Source organism: Cariama cristata, unplaced genomic scaffold (genome assembly GCF_000690535.1).
Source record: "Cariama cristata isolate BGI_N322 unplaced genomic scaffold, ASM69053v1 scaffold30107, whole genome shotgun sequence".
Taxonomy (NCBI): domain Eukaryota; kingdom Metazoa; phylum Chordata; class Aves; order Cariamiformes; family Cariamidae; genus Cariama; species Cariama cristata.
In genome coordinates, this window is record NW_009625442.1 from 14,903 (window position 1) to 39,790 (window position 24,888).

The window sequence follows — 24,888 nt, forward strand, 5'->3', positions numbered from 1 at the left end:
ACCCATATTTAAAATCTGCTGCTCTTCCAACTTATGCCTTCCAGATGCTGCTATTCCAACTTACTGTTACCCTTAGTTATAGCTCTGTATGCAAAGAGTCTCCCTTAAGCCACAGCAGTGATACCAGAGGATGGTGCTCTGCCATAGTGCTCACTGGGAAGTGCTCTGGCAGCCTGGCAAGAGCTGGGAGCATAGAAGAACTGAAATAAGCAGCCTAGTTCTACATGTTCTGCTCTCTGCAGAGTGTTTCACCCTTTAAAACCTCGTAACTACTCCCTATGATTTCAGGGGCTGTTCTCAAGAAATCCATGGTCTCTGTCAGAGCAGCCAGGTGAACATAGTCCCAATGGGACTAACTATAAATGCAGCTCACTTACTGTTACTGCTGGATAAGGTTTAGGATGATGTCATATTTAAAACAAACAAACAAACAAAAAACCCAAACAACAAACAAACCTGAGAAGCTGACAGTCCTTAATAGAAGGTAAGAGCAGACCTTGAAATGGTTTGAGGGTCAGCTCATCTCTGCTGAAGCAAGTTCCAGCATGGGATTATTTTCCTAAGACTGCTGAGCAGTCTGAAATCTCTTTCCAGGCAAGTTACAGGGATAGATGTAGCCCCAGCATGAACAGGGGATGTACATCATCTTATTCCCCATGCATGAGGACATGCAGTGAGGTTTTGCCATGCAAGAATCATGTGTAAATGGGCCTAGATCCAGATATGGGGAGGCAGACGTCCTCACAGCCATCCCTTCTCTGAAGTATCCTATATAGCATCAAGGAAGAAAAACTCACAGTGCAATCCTGAGAACAGGAGGCCTAGGCTACAGATTTCTTGGATTCCCCCTTTATTTTTGGTAGCAAACAGCGGCCCTGTTAGAAGATCTGATCTAAGGACCATCTTCTTCCAGAGCTCTCCACCACAGATCGAATTGCTTCAGAAGGAAAAAATAAGAGGAAGGCTCTGGAAGCATTGACGAGGCTGGTTGTGACAGCAGCTTGGCATGATTCTTCCTCCTAATTCAGCTGAAACTTCTCCAAAGTGTCAGAAAGGGAGCCGAGGAAGTGAGAGAAAGTGGGGACTCAGGAGTCCCTGGGCTCTAACTACTTGTCATCACCAACACAGCCAAGTAGTTGAATGGCCTTTTCTGCAGCTGCACTCTTGTGTGCATTGCTATTGCTCGCTGCAACATGCTTTGTATTACTGTACCAGGGAGACAGCCCCTTCCATAAAGCTGTATATGAAGTGAATTAAATACATTTGTGTTTAAAAAAAATTACAACATTACAACATAACATTTCAACAATTGTGATTAATTGATATTTAAAATAGAGAGAAAAATAAAGCCATGATACATTACTCACCCCTCAGCACTTCTGCTGGGACCACATTTGGAAGGATAATATTTATACAAGGAAAGTTAAACAAAAACACAACCAAAAACCAAACAACAACTGTTCTCAGGCACACAGTTACCTGAGGCCCTTGTTCAGTTCTGGCATCAAAGGGGTCTCCAACGAGTCTCTTCTTGGCATACTCCACGCTGCGCCTGACAAACTCCGGATATATCTGCTCCTCCACAAACACTCGCGAGGCAGCGGTGCAGCACTGCCCTTGATTGAAGAACACGCCTTGATGGGCACATTCCACTGCCAAGTCCACTGCAACATGGCCCAGGAGGGAAAAGTGTTACCACACATACAGTTTCAACCTTCCAGTGTTTCCAGACTTGTTTTTTCCTTTCTCTTTTGAAAGCCTCCTTAAAAAATGCTGACAATGGTCCACACCCATTGAAGGCACTCACAAGGCCTCATACTGCCCCCAAACCAGATCTCTTATTATTTCCACTCCCCTTCCTGCCTTTGTCTCAAGGTCTAGTTTGCCATAGCTCCCAATACTTTCTTCCACAAGGACTTGCTGAGGGCAATAACCAGTGCTGCGAGAATTCAAATGTGGATTCCTAGACACCATGCCTTGGTTCCTGAAGACTAGTTTCAGTAGGGATTGTTTAGAAAGCAGTGTGCACTTCTGCTGTACAGCCAGCTTGGACCAGGTGCTTGCAATGATCACTATTAGCAGATGGCACAAGTACCTCTGGCCTTCAACCGCTGCTGTGCCATGCAGGCAAGTGGAGAGTGTTTTCCCCAAGCCAAACAAGATTTTCTAACCACTTTGCTGGTCACAGGTTACACATATCTCCTAGTGCTACTCAGTAATGCAACAAAGTCACAACGGAATATGTGAAATGAGTCCTGCAGACCCCCAGGACAGAGGTGAAGGTTGGATTAGATCAGGTCCTACGAAATTCTCCTGTCATAGGGATGCCTGCAGAGGGGTTGCATTTTAGAAAACTGCTTTCCCCACTGCTTGGCTTAGGCTCTGCAGCACTACCGACCAAAAAGAAAGCACCACAACGGCAGAAATGCACAAATGCAAGATTTATCTGCAACTACAGCCATCCCAAGGGAAGGCAACAGTATAACAGTCTGCTTATCTGCCATGGGAATGGTCCCTGTGCTGGGCAAGAGCTCCAGTGGAACAGAACTGCATTCTGCTCTTGGATAGAGGTTTCCTCCAGCCTTTGGGGTGGATACAGTGGCAAACACCAGCCCTGCTAGCTGCCAAAGGACAGCAGAGACACACAAAAAGCACCACGCTCATAGTCTCTTACAGCAAATAAACACAGCAGCCAATACTCACAGTCTGCATCTGCACACACAATGCAGGGGTTTTTCCCTCCAAGCTCTAATGTCACCCTTTTGAGGTTGCTTTTAGAAGCAGCTTCCTTGATCAGTTTTCCAACCTGTAGCATTGAGACACAAAGAGAACATGAGCTGTTTCCCCTCAAAGTCTCAACTCAGTGTGTCAAGTGCGACGCTAACAAGGGCAGAAGATCCTGGCAGGTGGCTGAAGCAGGGGGAAGTCAGGGATAGCACTCAAATGGTTTGAGTTTCCTACTGCTGTAATGTGATGGGTCAAAATCAGCCCTAGAATTAATGTTTAGGTTAGGCAGATCTGAAAGGGCAGGCTACATGGGAGAGCTACAGCAACTGTGCCCTGAAGTTACCTGCTACCCAGAGCTGCAGAACAAGGCATTTCCCACCCAGTGCAAGCTAGTGAGCAACACTGGCAATCAGTGGGGCTCCAAGGTTTACGAGTGTTACTTTTAAAAACTGGGAATTCAACAACTTAGATTAGGGAAGACTTAGATTAGATATTACGAAGTTCTTCACTGTGAGAGAACAGGTTGCCCAGAGAAGCTGTGGCTGCCCCATCCCTGGAAGCGTTCAAGGCCAGGTTGGATGGGGCTTGGAGCAACCTGGTCTGGTGGAAGGTGTCCCTGCCCATGGCAGAGGGGTTGGAACCAGGTGATCTTTAAGGTCCCTGCCAACCAAACCATTCTATGATTCTATGATCTTCCCAAGACAATGATAAGAACTCACTGTTCCTATCCATTACCATTCCCATACCAGAAAGCCACATAGAGATTTTGACATTTGGGACAAAACTACTTCTTTCTGACAGTTTAGGCTGAGCTGCTCCACACACAAGAGTAGCTAAGACATGTTCCTTCCAAGGCAATACCTGAGGGTGTCAACAGACAAACGTCGGCTAGCTCCGCTGTGGCACTTTCTGCCCAGGAACCTGCTCTGACCGTCTGGTGGAATTTATCTGGCCACCCTCTCCTGAAGGGAAGGACTTACTCTGCTTCCAGAATTTAAATCAAAGTCATGTCAAACTAAGGTTTTTTTGCCCCCACAGAAAAATCGTTTCATATCAAATGTTTTCCCCAAATTCTGATGAACTGTGCTATTTCTTTTTTATACTGATAACATCAAAACAGCAATTTCTTTTTCCGTTCTAAAAAATTGAATTCGTCATAAGAGCATAAATCAAGCATCAGAATAATTTGGTAATCTAATTTTGTTAGAAACAGTATGAGTTCAAACTATTTGGGAGCTTCAATTGTTAAGGCAGGTTATTTTTTTTCAGTATGACCTTGTATTTGAATTTCCTCATTTTGTAACTGGTTTTCTTGTATTTTACCTTTGCACGTGGCAATCTTAACTTCATTTCTGCCTAAAAATACTGTTGCCCTGGAGCGGAGCTGTAAGCAAGGAAAGCATGGGGCAGCTGGCTGGCAGTTATAGGTCTGCATTTCTCATGGTTTGCCTTTGTAACTTGAGCAAGACTCCTGAACCTAGCAGTACAGATCACCTCTAGTCACTCCGCAGCCTAGTCCTAGAGACAGCAGAAATAAGTGATGCATCATGCTGCAGATACATATAGCTTTGCAAGAGGCATTACTACAAGCTAGCTGGCTGAAGAGGAGTAAATTAATAAACGAAGGGAAAGGAAGAAATCTAGATGGGAAAATTCTCGTTGAGTTTAAGATCAGTATTTCCAGGCTGGCACTGAGCCCAAGCTGGGGCTTAAAAACTAAGTCAAAATTTATTTTGAATTAGCTTCACTTCCTGGCTCAGAAACAGTAGCATTATGCTGCAAATACTGCAGAGATGCAGCTGAACTCACAGATGGGTGGAGGGGGAAGAAAACACTTCTAAATTACACATGCATTAGCAAAGAATCTGTCTCCCTCGGTGTTTCCTGCACACCCATGGATTAGGAAGACAAGCACAACTTCTATAGCAGTTTTTTGCCTACAGGCTCCAGCAGCTGAGATTTTCTTTCTGCCCCTAATCCACTGGATACTCCTTTTTCATTAAAAACCCAAACAGATCCATGTGGGCTGGATGAGTCTATAAGCTTTATTTTTTTTCACACAGCCAGCATCTCATCTAGGCTAAAAGTTTCTGATCTAGGATTTGGAGAGAAACATGTAACTGGGTAAACTCCTAGATTAGACCAACTATCAAGAGAGTAAAAGCTCATTGTGAACTTTTACTTATTGCATTCGTGTTTGTTCCCACGATCCCTGTACAGAAACAGAGGCTTAACACACCTTCTCCTATGGGATAAGCGAAGCAGTTAGCATGTACAAAAGCCACTAGATGGTACTGTTGTTAAATGCAGCAGCTTTTGAGTGTTTAGAGTTACCTTTACCGACCAAGAATACCATTCAAGGTAATTTGTCATCATTATACATTTAGATTACACTCTGCAATTATGAGGATAGACATAAGAATGGACGAATTTGGGAAATGGTCAACAAGAATAATGTTACTCAAAGAAATGAAAGGGAAGAGACTACGTTTGCCTCAACCGCATCCATTGGTGTCAGCATTTCCATTCTTTGGACAGTGCCTCTCTTCAGGGGGTGCATATATATATTGCAAGAAAAATCTAGAGCAGTGAGTGGAAAAACGTTCATGTTTCTAAGTAAGCTTTTGTTTGAGAATTTTCAGCAGTGATTACTGGAGACAAATTTGTTTGCATGTCACAGCTGTGCTCAATTCCATGGACTAGGCCAAGCCATGCACTCCTTTCCCCCATGTAGGTACGGAAGAGGATGGCTGTAGGTATCTGATAGTGCAGAGGTCTCACTTATACCCCTCTTGTAAGCAAGGCAGCCATAGCTATTTACAGGAAAAAAAATGAATAGAAGGTGCTTTACTGTGCAGGTCTCAAAAGAAGCTCAAATGTTAATCCCATCCACGTCAGCAGAGGAAGTTTCGGGCACAGGGCCATGTTTTTATTTAAGTCCTAGTTCCTCAGAAGTAACTAAAGCCGAGGCAGAATTGTTCAGGGCTCTGACTGACATGTTTGCCAGTCGCACGTGCTTGCAAGGCAGGACTGGCAGGCAAACTTGCCCAGAAGCTCCATCAGGTCAATGACATGATGTTAAGTCACTGCCATCCTCCCCTGTCGACTGTCTTACCTTATGTCAGAACATCTATTACTGACAGTTCTTACAGAAATGTGACGGTTTGGCAAAACCCGTCTAACAGAGATGTGGGATTATCACAAGCACAAGGACCTGAATTAGACAAATCCCCAACACTTCTGAGAAATCCTGTCACATGGAATGTGATGGAAAATAGCGTTGGCTATACAGAAATCACTGACATTTCATTGCTCCAGTCTTGCGTGGATGACAATTTTAGAAGAGAATGCAAAGGGGAACAGCAGGTGTTTAATGAGAAATCCATCACCTACCTTTGTTGATCCAGTAAAAGCAATTTTATCAATGCTGTGATGGGTAGAAATAGCAGCTCCAGCTGTGGGGCCGTAGCCTGGCACAATGTTCACCACACCTGGAGGGAAACCCACCTAAAACAGAGGTTAAATACAGCTCTGTAGAGAGAGATTATGAGCACTCTGGAGCTGATCTGCATTCCTGAGAGTGCAGTTCAGCTCTCAGGAAGCTTGAATTAGTTGCACTATATTCCTTGCAATTAAGAACTGCAAGTTCTCAACTGCAGACAAGGAGCCCGTACCAGATACATCATTGTTTTCCAGGCTTTCCAGTAACATGGCTGCGTGCTACCAGCTGGAGTAGACGTGGGTGAAACTAACAGCCATGCTTAGGAAATGCCAAGTTTCAGTAAGAATTCTTGGAGCAGTCCCAGTTTCAAGTCAAAAGAGAGTGAGTCTTTTGGCCAAACTTGGCCCCCAGCTACTGCTGTGCAGCTGGAGCCAAGGGGTAACTGAATGAAAGTTTGTTTTGAACAAAGGTTGACATTTGTGGTTCTTCAGGGGCCAGAGGGATTAAGAAGTCAGTAAAATCTCACTAGATGATGGGGCTAATAAAACAGGAATACAAGAGCAGATGGTAACAGACTTATGCCAGTTTCCACCACATTTACAACCTAGATTAGCTAACTAGTAATTTTGCCAAAAGAGACAAATGGCAAAACTTCAGGTGAAATTCTAGTGCAAGGAGAAGTGCAGGACTTGCTGGTCTGTTTTTACTTCCTGAAACAAGAGGTTCAAGGATTACGCTCTTCTAGGTTAGCCCTCCCCTACTGCTGACTCCCCAAGGTTGTTTTCCTTGCAATTTCTAACAATGCAATTGCAGGACATTAAATGTTGACTTTATCTCTTGTGGCCTTTTAATATAAAAATCTCAATAAATGCAGCTGCTCCTTCCTAATACAGGAAAAATGGAGGTAATTGCTCATGTACTATCTTGCAAAAAATTATCTTCATGAGATTTTTTTTTTTTCCTATTTTTTTTTTCCATAAATTCGGAGGGCATTCCGATTTCTTCTGTGGATGTGACAACGATGAATGTGAGTTTAACAGAGTTTGCATCTTGGCTAATCAGTTTTGCAGAAAATTCTGCATGTCAAACTGTGCAATTAACGGTGTTTGGAGTCAGCAGCAAAGCCACAAGGAAGCAAAAAATTGGTTCAGGTCACTCTGAGCCAAAAAGATTTTTCTGTTTTTCAGCAAAAATGAAAGCCAAAATATTTTGGTTGGCCCAAAATTATTTCATTGAACTTAACACATAGTTTTGTTTGTGTGTTAACATCTTCTGCATCCTTTCAAAGATGGAAAAAAAAAAGTTTAACTTATTCTTCTGAAAAACCACAAAGAATTTAGCTAATTTTGGGTGGAGAAAGGAGCATCTTCAAACAAAATTATTCTGCTCTAATTACACTTCTGCCTTGAAGGACAACTGTGAGAAACAGGCAGCATAAAGTTTCAGCTCAAAAAATGAATTTCACCAGAACTGAATGGGTTTTTTTGAGGGGAGAATGTTATGCCTGTGTTTGTGGAGCTGTATGTCACACCACTGTTTTTTTCACTCTGACATACAGCATACTAGAACTCATGGCAACTGCATCCTATGCTCACTCATCCTGTATAATCTTATTAAGTCAATTAACTGTAGCAGATACTTAACTGGTAGTATTTTTGCACTGCCTTTCCTGACAGAGGAGGCCTAAGTGTCAATTGTTAACATATCCTTCTATTTTCTCCCAGGCTAAGCCAAGAACAGACAAAATCATCATTATCATTTGACTGAGCCTAACAAACAGACTTTTCCAGCTGAGAGGCAAAAGCGTATCTACAACCCTTTTCGTTTTCCTCACAATTGGTCACATACATAGATATAGGAAGCTGACGTTGTGAGCAGTGCTGGAAGGTACTGTGCACCTCCCACCACCTTTGTATGATTAATAAATCCAAGGCACCTGAGATCCTACCTGACAAGCCCTAAACCAACATTTTGAAATCCCAACCTATGATCTTCCCTTTATGTCAGTATCAAGTTGGCTTTACAGGCCAGACATAGCTAAATTGTTCTATGAGCTGCAGAAATTATGAATTGTTTCCCATGGCACTCTGTCTTGGTTGAATTATCCCACTTAAAAATGGCACAAACACAGCACTGCTGTCTAATCACACTCTTTTTTTGTCCCGTTGTCTAATAAAACTGGGCTGTAGTCTTTCCTTCATTTGGGAAAGGGGAAGACAAGGCAGAGGAATAAAAGCACCATTTTTCCTCTCTGCGGCTTCCCGAGAAAGGAGAAAAACCTACGGGTTTAGGGATCTTTGCTACCTCCCAGCCAGTCACTGCCAGTCATGAAAGCCTTTCTAAGAAAAGACTGAAGACAGGTTGTTCTCACTTTCCTCTGTGAGGCTTTAACATCTTTAAAACCTAAAAACCTACATGGCCAATTCAAAATACAGTCTGCTTATGACCTTAAAAGAACAGTACCTAGATGGGATGTTCAGATTTCCTTACCTCCTTGATCAGTGAGCCAATGTACAGCGACGTGAGAGGAGTTTGTTCAGCTGGCTTAATAACCAAAGTGTTTCCACAGCACAGCGCTGGTGCCATCTTCCAAACCAGCATTAGCAATGGGAAGTTCCACTGCAAGAACACAAGGCTGGTCAGATCAGCCCAGCACAGTCACCTATTCACTTCCACGCTGCATTTTCCCCACCTTCACACAGCTTGGGGAGAAAGAAGCCACTGGGAGGACAGCCACAAAGAGAAGCGTCTCCTTACAATACTGTGTTTGCTTGGACTACGGTGTATAACTTTCTTGACTTTCCCCTGAGATCCCAAATATTGTTGGTGGTCCTCAAGCTAATCCTGTAATTTGGACAAACCTCTGCATGATGTGACCTCATTCTTTACAGGAGTTTGATCACACTTTGTATAGGATTTTGGCTGTTCAGAGAAATTGTGTTGGAGGCAGTGTCCTGTTGCATCACTTTTGTACAGTGTCCTTATGTAGGGGAATTACAGCATGCAACTGCTCACTGAAAAAAAAATCCTTTTTCTGTGTTAGGTATTGGCTGAGTAGTTAGGAGTTATACACTATCATTCAATTCCAGGTTTATAACTAGGAAACTGCAGTGGGTTGTTCAGTCATGGAAATCCAGGGGAGGTCTTCTACTCCCTTCAAATTGTAAATTGCTCCTTTCCAATTAGTTTTCCTATTTGGAATTAGGAACCAGTCCACATCAGTTTCCTCTGTGTTAATCTCTTTCATGGTCATGTGTATTTGTAGATCTTGGAGCCTAAGCAAGAAGTGGAAAATCTAGCTCACACTGAATCTAAGAAAGGTCATTTGGCAGCAGAAAGGATTTCTTCATTAAAAATAATTAATGCTGCTTTAGGGATGATGGAAGCAGGCCAACAGTAAGGGGACTTCTTGTCAAGACTCAAGCCAAGGGCCTTCAGCTATCAACAAAGAAGCCAAATACATTAGGAATCCACAAATTCACGCTTACAAATAAATTAGCAGTGTAGCTTTTGAGAGATGAGTTCTGTTCTAACCCAGCAGCCCTGAGACAAAGCAGAATTTAGTCTAATGTGCTATTCTTCAGTTCGCCTCTCCCTCTTTCCCAGACCTGTTTCGTTTCAGTGATCTTCTCCAATGACCACATCCTATGATTTGCCTGTTCATTTTTCTCCTAAGCCTTCTTGAAGGCCTGACTTTGCAGCTTGAGCCATCCACACCTACACTACTTTTCTACACTTTCAGAGCATGACACAACTCCATTAGGAGCTTTCTGTTGCGGAATGGCTGGTGAAAGTGACAGTAAAGGACTCCAGGGCTGCCTCATGACATCACCTTGGGAAAAAGTTCAGTCATATGCTGCACTTTCTAAGAACTTCCCTTGCTAAGAACGTTGGTTTAAATATAGTCAAGCCACAGGAAAAAGGGAGGACTGTTAATTGGTCTAGGGAGACATATGCAGAAGAGTGACAGAATCTTTTTAAATCAAGTAGGAAAATACAAACCCACAGACTGTTGGTGTTGGAGATCAAACTGGGAAAAAAATTGAAGGGGATTTGTTCTACATAAATTGAAGACATGTGTGGTTTTGTTGACCCCAATCATCCTTTTTACAAACACAGTGTTGAACTTGAGTCAAATTTGGTTCTGTACTTTCTATTGTATTTATTGCTAATGTAGGGTCAACCTGAAATATTAGAAGTCCCACTACGTTCCCTTAGAGTGGCCTTCCAAAGCATCCTACATGTAGGCTTTTAAAAGGATAGTTTCCAAAGCATTGCTGAGTGTCAAAGGTGGCTGAGTGTGACAGGGAGATATCTTTTAATCAGTGATCAATGTGAGGAACCTGATGTTTCGATCTTAAGTCATAAATTCTAGTTGCTCACAAGCAGTCACATTGCTTAGTCAGCCAGAAAAGCTGCGCAGAACTCATCAAGCCAAACATCTGATAACTAGTACTGACCACCTCCCACTTTGCCTCACCCTGACACTGCTAAATAGACCGTACCATCTTATCACTGGGGATACAAACTCAGTCCTGTTGAAGGAAAAAAATAAAATTTCCCCAGATATCTTTGGGAACTGGTCCAGACCTGGCATTCCCAGAATCCGGCAAATCCAATACCCCACATGCATTTCTTTCAGTCTCTCCTATAACCTCACCCCAAAGGTCAAAATCTTCCATGGACTTATTGATCCAAGTATCCAAACAGGGAATCTTGCCACACCACCATTTGCCTCATGACCCGTAGGATACCACATTCAAAGCATTTTACAACCAGACAGGAACAAACTATGTCTCCTATGTAGCTGTAAAGTCATCCTGGCTGTCTATTTAAACAGAGCAAGCAACACACGCTAAAACTGGAGGTATTCCAAGAACTAGTCCCCTCAGCAGAGAATGAGACCTCAAGGAAAAGAAAACTCTACTCAGTGAGATTTAATCACAGAAAGCTCAGAGAACAGCCAGGCGTTACTAATAATGGATATAATTTAAAACTCAAAACTATGCATCATAGGCAGCAAAAAGCTAGCATGCGCAATGACAAGATGGTTGCCCCAGCACTGCAAGAGTCAGAGAGTTCTGACTGGTCTCTGGTGACTGGTGTCAGCCTTAGAGACGAACAGGGCATCTGACCAGGAGACCCACCCTTCCATTGCAGAGGACTTTGTGTTGCCAAGAGCAATTGGCATGGGGGTAAACCAAGAAACTACATCAGGCAACTGAGATGGGAGTTCCCTGCAGAACAGCTGTCCTTAACTAGGAAGCAAATGGCTGCAGTATAAGATGGGGAGTGCACATGTACTTCTTCCAGTTCTAAGGGAGATGCAGGGCACCATCCCTGCTACTTACTGGAGTTATAGCTCCACAGACACCCATCGGTTCATGCCTGGTGAAACAGACAAAATTTTCATCTGCAAGACAAAAGAATAAAAGACGACAAAATAGTCAAAATCCTTGCTTCTACAAAAAAATGCATGCTAACAGGTTGTGGACAGAACTAAAACCATATTGGACAAAGAACGCTGTATCTGTTCATCTTAACTCATGCCTCTGGGACACCTCAGGCGGATGAACATCTCTTTGCGAATAGGTCTTGTGTTAGCTCAAAAGCCGAACACCGCTCATGGTCAGTGGAGCATTTTAAAACCAGGGGTTCAATTCCTTCTGCAAACTCCCTGTGTTGAGACTAAGGGGAGGATAACTCCCTACCACACCAAAGAGCGAGCACAAATTTCATTCCAATTGTATCTCACTGAACGAAGCAAAGCACTTGTCTCCCTGAGGGGGAGAGTTTTTAAATCCATTTTGTACCGAAATCATATCCAGTGTAACAGGAATTGCACTTCTGGTAAGAAATCACAAAAAGATTAAACTCTGGGAATAAAGTAATACCATTCATCTTAAAATACTGCTATTACTCTTTCAAAGAGAAAGCAGGAAGGGCATTCCCCTTACAAATTCATTCTTGTTGATAACCTAGTTTCATTGGGAAGATCTGAAAGAAAACACAAATATTTCTAATTACATGTTTTGGAAGTGATCTCAAATCAGGACAAACGAGCAGTGTCCAGGCCAGCAAAGCTTCGTGTTACTCTGAATAAGGGTGACAGATCCCAGTTTATATGACTGACATCGCTCCCTTTGCTGCCTGCACAGCCTGAACTAGTTCAGCCCTTTAGAGCCCTTCCTCTGGTGACTCATTTTTGTCTGCAGTGCCTGTCCTTCGTACAGCCTCAGCGATCACCTGCACACAGGGACAAAACAGGCTGATTTTGAAAATACACCATATTGCTCATCGTGCCACATGGATATTCATTATCTTAACTTGTTCTCCCCAAAACCATATTTGAACTTATCTAGCTGAGCCAAAGTGTTCTCTCTGTCCCTGCCACAACAGTGTGGCGTGACCGCTCTGGCTCTGCAACCTAGGAAACATTTCGAACAACCTCTTTCAAGTGTCAGAAAACTTGACAGCGTCCCTCCAAGAGCTCAGTGCTTTGGTTCCTGAGAGGAGTCAACATCTCAGACCTCCTCTTTAATAAAAGTTAAGAAAAAGCACTACATAATCTCTCCAAACATCTGTGAGCCAGCACTGTCAGGGATGCAGAAATGTCAGTGAGGTGGGAGACACTGGTGGATTCCACATCAACCCTCTGCCACATCCCTGTGGTATCTAGGACAGCACAAGCTCTGCTGCCTTTATACAATTCTCCCTAGAAACCTTTGTCCTTACACTCTCCGGTATCTTAATTCATTTCAGTGATACCTAATGAATAAACTCTGCTATAATGTGTGGGGTTTTTCCTTTAAGAATTAGTCTGAATTTAAAATCAAAAAGGTTTCTCTGTTGAAAAAGCAACAAAAAAGACCATGCATTATTTTCCAGAGATCTGTCCAGGCAGTCATGTTGTTCTCCCATTAATTTAAATCTTGAAATATATCTACTTAAAACGCATCCTGAGATAGAAAGAAAATGCAGGCTATTTTTGCAGGTTTTCAGAAACCGGTCTTTCCATGCATCACCCTCCCAGCAGGCCTCCCTCCCACCCCCTCAAGCCTGACCCCATCCCAGCTCTGAAACTGGGTCTGGAGGAACTTACCCACTGGGATAGTTCTGCCCTGAATTTTATCAGCCCATCCAGCGTAATATCGGAGTGTTTTTATACAACCTTCCAGGTCAATGAAATAAGCCTGCAGAAAAGGTTTTCCTGTGTCCATTGTTTCCAGAGTCTGAAAAAACAAATTGCATGCACTGTCAGACAAGTCAATGTTTTTTTCTTAAAAAAAACTTCTAGAGAAACTCTTTCTTAATTTTATTTTGCCTTATGCTGCAGACATTGTGTTTCCTTCTCTCCCCTTACATTTAAGGAATGAGCTTGTTAATACAAATAAGGTAGAAGGGAGACTAGACCAAGTAACCCTGATGTATGCACAAGTTGCTTTGTTCAGTGACTGCAGTGAAAGCATGTCTTCTGGAAGCCCCCAGAAGGTGGCTGTGGGTGGGATACAGGGCTGTGGTCTGGGGCACTGGTCAGAAATGATGCGAGTGTCATGACTTCACCATAACTGACCCTCCGACGCAGATGTTCTGCATTCCAGATGGTGTCACTGAAATCAGTCAGACCCACTTTCCCTTTATTTGGAAATCTGTTTTTTCTACTTCATAGCCCTAAACCCAACCTCTGAAAAAGCCTCTTTTGTCCACAGAATGATAGAAAACACATTTTTTAGAGTTCTGGTAAAGTAACCTTCAGGCTCAGATCTGTGCTGAGACCAAGGCAAGGCAGAAGTTGCTTCACTAAAGCTGCAGTGATGCTGAGTAGCTCTAAATGAAGTCCAGTCTCAGCCTGTGTCCTCCTCACTGTTCTGGACATTAGGTCAGTGAATGCTTTGTTCTCAACTCAGGTCATTAAATGGGATATTGGTGCAAATGGCCAGCACATCCATAAAGGAAGTACTATCCCTTGGTAGATTGAAACATCTTTGTTTACATATGAAGTCATACCCTGTCATCTTCCACAGACATTAGGGCCCAAACAGCACTCGAACAGACATTCCCCTTGCAATGACTAGGATTGTTATCCACTCTGAATGTCTGCTACAACAACTTATAAAAATAAGTCATTACTTAGCATGCAGCCAAGGCAGCTACGGCTGGTTTGCTGCAGTGAAAAATAACAATGCCAAACAAGCCTTCGCAGATCAGAAGGACGGCAGAAAGCTTGAAATGAGTGCCCTGGCTATGGTAAGGAGGGTTCTCTGAAGCCACATCAAAAAGCGAGCAGAAAATAAACAGGTTATATAGTCAGACACATTTTTTTTTTTCCTTTTATTCGCTGGCCAGAACTGCCTTCAGACCTGGATTTTTTTGGTTTTGTCCTGAAGTTGTCATGTGGTTAAGAGACATCGTGTTGTGGAAAGAGACCTAGCTCAAAATAGTCATGCAAGTACAGGCTCCTAAGCACATCCCATCTATGTTAAGTCCTGCTGACCTCAGTGGGACATTAGCTCAGAAACTTACACATCCAACAGCACTGAATGTCATACATAAATGCCATTCCCCTGAAGATAAGTAGAGCCAAAGTGCAGCACTGAACTGGTGAATGCTCAGGTCCAAGATCTCAGCTCTGAGCTGAGAGATGCTCGGATCTGTGGGCGCAATTTGGAAAGATGTACAAGCCCCATAGAGTCCAAAGGCTTCTTCCAGCTGCAGCCCATTTTAGCTCAAGTCCTACTCCCCTCATTCTGCACCAGAAGGACTCCTTCAGGACAGGATGGGGAATCATTAGCAATAGTTCTTGGTGCAGAAGTCCAAGTTAACACAGCTTCATGGCTATAAAGAGATTTTCCTGAGCCAGTACATTCAGTAGGAAAAGAAACAGTTCCCACTTACACACATTTTAAAATTTGGATGACAGCCAGCAAAAGAAAGATTCTTTTTCCAGCCCCCCATTTTAAGGGAAACAATTTGCACAGAAGTCAAACTGGCCTTGCATTTTTGTAATAAAGAAGGATTAAGTCAGTTGTGGTAGTTTGGGGTGTTTTGTTTGGGTTTTTTGTTGTTGCTTGGTTTGGATTTGTTTGTTGGTTGGGCTTTGGTTTGTTTTTTTTAAGATAAGAGCTGGAAGACAATTATGAACATTGATGACTTCAACTAAGAAAGAATATGTTTATTGCTTTGAAAATTTAAGTATTAATATCTGTAACCACTTCAATAACTCACTAAAGTTTTGGAGAAGTCAACTATATAGAGTAAGGCTTTTAGTTCTTCTAAGACGTCTAAAATCATCCCGCAGAAAGAGGAAAATAAGCCATGACTCCTGCATGGGCTCTTCTCCTCTTCAAAAAGGGAGAGAAAACAAAAACATTAGGTAGATATGGATGCAGCAAAATCAGAGGGATAGAGCGGAGTTATCAGCCAACTGTTGGTGGTTTAGCACCGCTCACAGTACTTACTGCCAGGATGACTCTGTCTCGCTCAAGAAGATCAGCCAGCTTGTGCAGGAGTCGTCCTCTGCTTAGGGCATCCATCTGTCTCCATGGAGAGCCCCTCTGGAATGCTGCCTTCGCTGCTTCCACTGCATTATCCACATCAGGCTAGAGCACCCACAAGTACAAGAAAACCTTAGGTTACAAAGAAGGACCTGGACAATGGCGCAGAAACCCCATCAGGCTGCTTCCTAGATGATGCTGTGGTAGCTAAAACCAAGTTGTCCGACAAAGCCACTTCCATTTTACTCCTGGATTTGAACCCAAGCCTGCAATACGCTTTGGGTTTGGCCTGGGCTCATAAACAACCTTGAAGTTGATGTACCAATAGGGTCTTTCAAGGGTAATTTTATGCAACTGGTTTGTTTATAAAATCATCCAGAATCATGTTGCTGCTGATACAGGATGTAAGTGATACTGGGGGAGGATGGAGAAAGAAGATCCCAATTCTGTTCCCATTACAGCTTCCCTAAGTGTGACAGGCCATTGGCTTGCATAAGTCAGCCTCTTCTAAACAAGTGTGGGAAGGAAAGTCCCCCAGGAGAGAGATCAGTGTCTTATCCTGGGGAACAATCACAGCTCAGATCCCACTGGAACCCACGCCAGTAACACTTAACACACTAAAAAAAGCTCCCTTAAATCCTAGATCACACTTCCAGATCATTTCTGCCAGATGGGAACAGGTTTGTCGTTCAGTGCTATGACAAAGCCATTTCACCTACACAGGCTTAGTGCCACTCTCCCTTTGTCTCCCAAAGGCTTTACTATACTCTGGACCAAATCTAACTCTGTTTACTCAAGTTACTACTCAGGTGGGCAGCAAATTCCCTCTCTTCCCACACTGCCATGCCCAGAGAAGCTTCATGCATTTGCTCAGGTAACAGTATACCCTAGACTCCTCCCTTTTCTCCAGAGACATCGATTAAAAAAGTAAAGCCAAGGGCAACCTCCCGACCCAATGAAATCAATGGGAACACTGCCATCAACATCCATGAGGCCAAGACTGTACCCCAAGCACACATAAAGCATACTTCACCCTGGCTTTGGAGAGTCCTGCCAATATAATGTCTGGCACAGCCTGTGCCTCACTTCAGCTGATGGAGAACTTGCACTTCACCACAACATGTGGCTCCAGGGGGTGGGAAAGGAGGGAGGGTTTCAGGCCTTGATCATTTCTCATAGGACTTCACCAGTTGCTCTCATTTACATCTTATCTCAAGTCTTGTCTGGATACAATTACGAAGTAAGCCACTGATCCAACAAGGTCTGGCCATTCTCCCCTCATGGGGAAGTGTGTGGTGCTCAACCAAGAAAAATGTTATGGGGAAGACATTTTGCTTTCTTACAGCAAAAGTTCATGGACAAAACAGCAAGTCATCACCCATGGAAACAACACCTTACACTAAATTCAGCTCCTTTTCTTTACAAAACCATTGCACAGCTTTAAAATAGACTGACCTATACTGCCCAGAAAAGAAATACACCCTTTTGGAAGGGCACTGATGGGGAAACCATTGGAAGAAACTTGTGCTGTTACAGGGGCTGAAGAATGGCTCTGGTCAAGCACGGGTGCGGGCAAGGCAGAGGTGGCAAGCAGCCACTGTGTGCAGGCAGGCATGTCCTGCCCAGGGCCCATCACCCACAGGCAGGACAGGCCTTCAGAATGGTTCGCTTCAGTTGAGTTGATCTGGATTCAAACTGGCACATCACAAACGCCAGAAGGCACCACCAGCCGCTGCATGCTTATGTGCTCCTCATCCTCCCTGCTGGAATGAAGACTCAAGCTGAAGGGCAGCAACATTTTATGTGACAAAGCAGACAAATAAACATGAGAAGTGTGTCAGGTTTACACAAGTCTTCCCTTAGCAGCAATCAATTAGCTTCTGTGACCAGGCTGGGAGCACTGATGTGCAGAGCATCAGGTCTACAGTGGCACAGGCCACAACACAGCATGCCCTTGGTACTGAGGGACTTCCCACCACCCTGGCACTCACAGAACAGGGATGAGATGCCTGTAAGGTCAGAGTACTTCAGTGCATGACCAGATCTTCTCCATCCTCTAAACATGGGGGCACCCGAGCCCTGCTGCAGCTCCTGCAAATGCTAGTTGTCTTCATTCTTGTCTCTTTTCTCCGACAGGCTGGCGACATGTAGCAGCTTGGAGACTGCAGTCACTATCACACCAGCAAAAAGGCATTCCCAAAACACCCTTGGGGGTAGCACCACCAAGTGAGATCTTGTGAGCCTGCACAGCCTCAATAGGCCTGAGAGAACAGCAAAAACAAGGAAATTCTTCAGGAAGGCTGAAATGCCATTCTTAATCCATCCTGTTATGACTAGGCATTAGGAGAGTCTGAATGGCATGTTCATTGCAGGCATGTTGCAATAGGTAGGCACAATGCGTGACAAAGAGACTCGTAACTGTCAAGGTGCCAGGGACACACTGTGGTATACAAAACCACAAGGAGGAGGAGGTTCCTGCATCCTGGTGCTCAGTTCTGATCTATACAGATTTACTGTTACATAAAAAGCTCCACTAAGAGAATATTAAGATTGCAAAGTCAAGCATTGCAGCATTGGGAAATGCCTGCAAACCTTCATACCCACCTTGGATGTTTGCATTATGATACAACCCCCAGTTACACAACCGCATACCATTTTCCCCTGAACAAACTCACACCGTTCTTTGTTCTAAGCTACCTCCTCCACCTTCCTCCTCATTGCTGCTCCATTTCTATCCTGCCCCTTTTTCCTCTCTCCTGCCTCAGCAGCAGGCTTCAGAGCACAGTGGATACCGTCGCCCCACTGGCTCTGTGAGTAGGGAAAAAACACCTGTAAAAAAACCTTGCTCTGTTTCAGGCTCAGTGTGCACAACTTCTTCAAAAAGCCTCCACCGTGCACATCTTTGGAAAGGTACTTTTCCTGACATAGGGCATGAGCATGCCAGTTTCTCAATGAGAAGAGGTTCCCTGACTCGCTCCCCTGCAAACAGTCTACACATTGTATTGCTCTAACTTTTGAGTCCAAGTTCAAAACAGCTACAAACAATATCTTAGCAGCCCAAAGTGTCCAAAACCATTATTGAAGGCATTGCAAGTCTGCTGTAGGGAATAATATTCCTGCAGCCTCTTATCTCAGCCTGCCAATGCAATCTGAGGATGACTCTGAACAAAACCCTCCCACCACCCTTCAAAGATCCACATGGGAGAGTGAACTGCTTAGAAATGATCATGAGTATTGAGTCTGCTCAGCAGTCACAGCTGTGGACCTGCTGCCCATGCTCTGGCAGCCAGCTGAGCTGAACACTCCTTTGAGGAAGGAGCACCTTTTCCCCTGCCCTTGATGGATGTTAGCAAGCTGCTAGAAGAAAAAAGCCTGTCTTCCAGTGTTATCAACAGCACCAGAGAAATAACAATGGCACAAGCATTTTTGCCTTCACATGGTAACACCAAGACAGGGTGGGACTGCACTATTCACTGGGGGCAGAAGTCTGATGAAGAAAATTATTCCTTCTCCATTATCAACCTGGCAAACGCTTGGACACTAAGCCATTATTTAGGAGGCAAAAAGCCTCCAAGCATCCAGTGGAAACATTTGCCATTTTATTTTCAGTGCTTCTTTTTCTATGGAAGACTTTCATTTATCCCCCGACTATCCCATCAAGGGCAATTCTGTCTTAAATTCTGTAACTAAAGAACAAACAACAAAACCTTTGCTCCTAGCATCATAAAGCATTGGCCAAGTTTCAGCACCAGACTAAACTGTCATCGCTGAGATATCAGTTGCCAAATTCCCACCCCTCACGTGCAGCCTAAGCAAAACACACTCTGCACAGCCAGGGAGGGGCAGGTTTCTGTTCAGGGCTGGGGAATTGGAGTCCTGCTCCCAGCCTGCTGTGAAGGCAGAGCCAGCCCTGACACAGCACAGCTGAAGCCAGAGCCTGTACCAGGAACTGCCACCCCTGCAGTGGTATTGACCAGCATAACCAAGTATGGTGGCACATGGGGACAAGACACTGGAAAGCACCACCAAACACAACTGATGACTTTCTGTGGTGACTCCAACAGATTGGAGTTATGCACCTAGGAGGGGATGTTCAACGAGGGCAAAGAAAGTCTCAGGGGACTCAGTTTGCCAGAGGACAGTGGCTACTGGTGACACTTGACCATGTCCCAAATGGCTAGTTTGGGATGCTTCTCACCCATGACTCTGCTTTCCAACTAATCCAGATCCAGGTCTAACCCCTCTCAGTCCCTTAAAAAAAAAAAAAAAAGGTTTTTGCAAGTGTGATGTAAAGGGGTGGAAGAAGAGGCTTTCAGCACCCAAGGTACAGCTAACTTACATTCTTGCCTGCAATTATTCTATGCACCAAGGAGTCAGCCACCTATGCTGAGTATCCACGGGCAGAGGGCTCCACTGGCCGGCCCCAAGGAAAGGTTTACAGTGACTCTCCTGCAAGCCAGAAGCTAAAACTTATCCTTGAATTCAGGCAGGGACAAGTCTCAAGGAGGCAAGCTGCAAAACTGGCCTTTTAGTTCTGCATAACAATTTTCTTTAACCAAGTCATTAAGAAGTAGGCTTGAAATACTCATGTAATACTCTGCAACTGCTTAAGAAGACACTTAGCTCAGGGAACAGTAACAACATCATGGTTTCTGCCTAGCAAAATACAGTTGCATCAGAGTTAGCTTCAACTCCACTGTTTACATGCCACTGCAATTAAACACAGTTGTGTCCTACCCAGTTAGAATAAAGAAATTACACGTAATGCCTGGTTCTGCCTCAATCTGAAATTGCCCTACGGATGCATAGATCCCCCATGGCAGTAAATCCCAGAGGCTGCTTTAGCGCCATCCAAAGAGAACGGCTACCTTACACGCTATTTGCACGCAGGCAAGAGACTCGTATTGCCAAGCAAGTTTGCGCCCGTCTGCAGAAGGGTCAGGCTCTATACTCTACACAGTATAATACCAGAAAACACATTGCCCCTGCTCAACTAGTATCAGTCCTCCTAGGAAAGGATCCCCAAGGCAACGACCTGGCTGGAAACCAGGCATTGGCCTGACAAGTGTTGGACAAGCTTAGATACCAAGAAAAGATCCCACAGTACAGGCAGAAATGCCCACGCTGCCTGTCACTTACTGCCCACAGCAATGAGCAAAACCCTGGTACAGCAGAGCAGCTGTGAATCACCCTCCCATGACATACTGCAAAAAGCCAGCTCTTTCCCATAGATCAGGCAAGTTGGCCCACATGTGATGAGCTGTTTTGAACAGCAAGTGTCACATCTGATTGTTCCTCACCTCAGACTGTTACCAAACCCAAGCAATTATGTCCCAGGCTAATCTATAGCACAACAGGGCCAGGGACTACTAGAGTTCTTGAGAGATACTGGTTTGGTTTTAACTGAGAGTTGCCACATTTCTGTAGGAGCCCAGAACCTATAATACCAGTCGGAAAAGCAGCACCACATCTCTAGCAGAACATGGGCAGTGTTTGCATGACTAAGCTTAAATTCCCCCAAGCACTCAAGTTATTTGTTGATTGTGTTTAAAAAAAGGGCAAGTTTCAGTTGAGCGTCTCCAACAGGCTGCCACGCAGCTTGTGCATAAACCATTCCCAACATGAGGCCCAAGTTCTGTCAGGGATGTGCACACACCATCATTGCTACTTCCTCAGGCTGGCTGCTTCATTCCAGTCTGTAACACAAGAACGATGCTGAATCTCATGCCTCTGACAGTGTTTGGCAGGCAGTTCCTACCAGACAAAGTGACTCTGCCGAGTTGGACAGGATTGATCCCACCCACCCCATGTAATTCTTGAGCAGCATATCTAGTGCCCCAGACCTCCAGCTCCCAGTCTGGCCAGATGGACGTTGTCATTAAAAGCCAGCTTTTCCTCTGTGTGCTTCCCTACAAAAGCAAGTCCCTTGGAAACTGTCTTTTGCACTGCCTTTCCAACACCACTTACCTTGTCTCCTTCCTCAATGTCACAAATTTTCTCCAGCGTTGAAGGGTTGTAGGTGGGGAACTTCTTTCCACTTATAGACTCATGCCATTCGTTGTTAATAAATATCTGAAGAGAAATCAAGGGGAGTGGGATGGGGAGGAAAAAGAAAACTGATGTAGACAATGCAAAAAACCACAAGTACTCCTCAAAGGTCCCGAGGCTCTTCAATTTCCATTGATGGCAGAGTCAAGCATGTTCAGTCTCTCTCCCAGGGAGACTGTTTGCGATACAGACAGCATTTATCCAAAATAGAACCTGAGCCAGAGAACAGACGAGAAAGCCTTCGTGCACCGAGTTAGTTTTGAGCAAGAGGAAGACAGAGGATGGGGCCCACACAGTATAACACCATAATTTGGCAATGAGAAACAGACAGTTTTTGAAATACATCTCCATGGGAACAGCAAGCAGACACCGAGAGAAACTCGTATGGTGCAGGCAAAAGGAGCCCCTTGTTACATGCTACAAATGAAATGTCAGCGTACAATATTACTTGGTTGTTTGTATCCTGCCCTGGGCTACTTCCACAACTTGCGCCACTCCCCCCCCCAGCACTGTCCAGAGGAGGGCAAGTACTGGCTGAGTTCTACCCCACCATGCTTTGTCACAGGCTAGATCAAGCCTCCCACGTCACTTGGAGTTGTCTGTGACAAGATTTAAGTGTTTCAAAATATTGCATTTCCAGAGCAAGAACAAACAGTCCCTGTGTTGCGTAACTCAAAATGCATTAAATACTAGAGTGTTGTTACTCACTGTAAACAGAACATGAATACCTATATACAATTAATTGATTCAACATGCATCTTATCCACACTGTGATCTAACTTGGCAGTGTTATATTTTATAAATATACTTTAAGTAAGATTAGATGAAGTAATCTTTATTAGTAGCCTGTTAGCGGTTGTAAGCTAGTGCTTTTACTTGGAAGTCATCCACATTTCCAATCTTGTTTATGAGTCTCTACACACGACCAGGAGATTAATGTTGCATCCCTTACATTCGGAATTCCCACTGCTTTGGGTCATAGTTTTCTTTCCTTGGGCAGCTTTTTTTCTTGAAAAGAGTTTCTCCCTAATATTTCTGCAAAAAGCATCTGAGATGTAACTGGTGTAGAAGCTGCGCTTTTGGACCCACCTGTTTCAGACAGGCTGAGAAAAAGAAAATTTTACCAAAATTGTTGCCAAGCGAAGTCACAAGAAAAGATGCAATGTTAGAAATATTAACAAACTTGACACTAATGCTCCCAAACTACCTCTGTTATCCAAGTGCTGCATTTTAACATTTACACATTTTAACTTCAGTTTCCCTTTGCTTCACTAATGAAGAAAATCATGTTATAAATGTGGGAGATATGACAGGAACTGTAAAATTACAGCATCAGGTATATGCTCACAAACCAAGGATTGGGGAAGGATACCGTTTCTTCCTCCGTACTCAACATTAATTCTATGTGAAAGGGTTGGGATGGGAAAGCGATGTTCCCACAAGAAGTAGTAAAACACGAGACTGACAGGATCAGGCTGTTTTAAATGTAACATATACGCTGGCATCATTCTGGGAATCACACCACATAGCCCAAATCTTTGGTGCCAGGAGTTGAAATCAAACCGAACAGCATATCAGCCATTCATGCTTCATACCCAGGATTTGAGACATGGAATTGTGGACAGATCACTTCCATCACAAGCGTTAAGCTGCTCTATAAGTAAGATCTTTGTTGAAAGTTTTTCCTCTCCCCCAGCCCCATAACTGGTAGAACCGAAAATAAAAACCTTCGCTGAGCAGAGGAAAGTGTGCCGTCAGCTGTAAACATCTGGTCAAACTCAGAGCTTTTAGAAAACCCCTCACAGTTTTATGAAAACTGACTGCTGCTTATTTTCTCAGATGCACCGGGAGCATCAGATCAAATGTCAAATTCACACTTTTAATTAACATTGGTTCCCACTTTTAAGAGACTACCTTGATACCTTTAGTGCACGGAGACTCTGGCAAAACACTGGAGAATAAAAACCACGTGTTTTAAAACATACATGGCTACAGGATCAGATCCCTAAGGAGTACTTAAAAGTGTTCACAACAATAAAAATAACAAAAAACAGAACATTTGGATGTTTAAGAACAACTCTAATGGCCGTGTCCATTTTGGATGCAGGAAAGAGCTGTTTGTGCAGCATTACGCCATTCTGCAACCAGCAGCTGCAGATCCAATTTGCTGCTAAATGACAAGTTTATCTTACAAAGAAAAAGTAGATAAGTTTGGGATGTTAAAAATTAATCTAGTCCAGTGATTACCACTAACTGCTAATCTGTTTCAGTACTTCAGATTCATAATTCAAATCAACACCTCACTGGATAAGCTATTGCTGTTTACTCCTTCTCACTGCAAGAAAATGAACTTCAAGTTCTGCCTCTTTTTTTTTTTAATACTTAATACAAAAATGTAACAGTAATTAATACGCGCATTCAGCCCCTCCAGCTCTTTTAGTCCAGCCACATAGTTCAAATTATGGCAGTCAAGGCTGCCTAGCAGCGTAACCAGCCAGGATGTTTTCCCCACTGCGCAAGGCAGCGGGTCAGGCTGTTGCGGAACAAAAAGCAACTCGGCTATCGCAGAACTACAGCTGTGTTAGGGAGCAGGGATTTCAGCAGCGGTGCTCAGCTCCACATCATTGCCAGCCTTACTTCTGAAGGACAGAGTTATCAAGCTCAGGAGCCTTCGGTTAAATCCAAAAGGTCAGGAGCAACTGTTTAAAGAGAAACTTGAGGGAGAGCAGAGAGGTGTGGATTTGTGTGGGCTTGCTGCCTGACTTATCGCACGGAGAGGCCATGGAGGAGCTCTGTTGGGACAGTGAGCCACTACCAAGATGTACACGAACATCACTCCTCTTCGGGAGCTGCAGTCCCATCACAGAGCCCTTTCACAAGGCTCAGTCCTGAAGGACGCTGGCCCTCCTCCACGCTCCCTTCACTCACCAGGACCCAAGCCCACCCCCGGCAGGGCCCCATCCCGCCGCAGGGGAGCTTCACACCAGGTCAAGGACGGCTGAGCGCAACCCAGGCAAGCGGCTTCCTCACAGATAAATCCCTTCTCGCCTATGCCCAGGCTCACCCCATCCAAATCCGATTTCGCTGAGCGCTAACACAATGCTAAAAGCATTTACTGGGTGCGTTTGTGAGAGCACAAGATGGGAAGATGGCCGTCAGGGTGATCGGGAGGGGACA

The 24,888-nt window shown here is 44.1% G+C and overlaps 1 protein-coding gene across 1 annotated transcript in view; it reads right to left on the reverse strand.

Moving 5' to 3' along the window:
* ALDH1A3 (aldehyde dehydrogenase 1 family, member A3) overlaps window positions 1–21,732 on the reverse strand; it is a 32,402-nt gene extending 10,670 nt beyond the window's left edge. Inside the window, exons 1-8 of the mRNA XM_009703623.1 lie at window positions 21,631–21,732; window positions 15,628–15,768; window positions 13,272–13,401; window positions 11,521–11,582; window positions 8,660–8,788; window positions 6,121–6,234; window positions 2,704–2,806; window positions 1,480–1,664 (exon numbers count right to left, since the gene is read on the reverse strand). Of these exons, the coding sequence (XP_009701925.1) occupies window positions 1,480–1,664; window positions 2,704–2,806; window positions 6,121–6,234; window positions 8,660–8,788; window positions 11,521–11,582; window positions 13,272–13,401; window positions 15,628–15,702 (798 nt within the window). The 5' untranslated portion in view covers window positions 15,703–15,768; window positions 21,631–21,732. The remainder of the gene's footprint in view (window positions 1–1,479; window positions 1,665–2,703; window positions 2,807–6,120; window positions 6,235–8,659; window positions 8,789–11,520; window positions 11,583–13,271; window positions 13,402–15,627; window positions 15,769–21,630) is intronic.
* Between the last annotated feature and the right edge of the window lie 3,156 nt (window positions 21,733–24,888).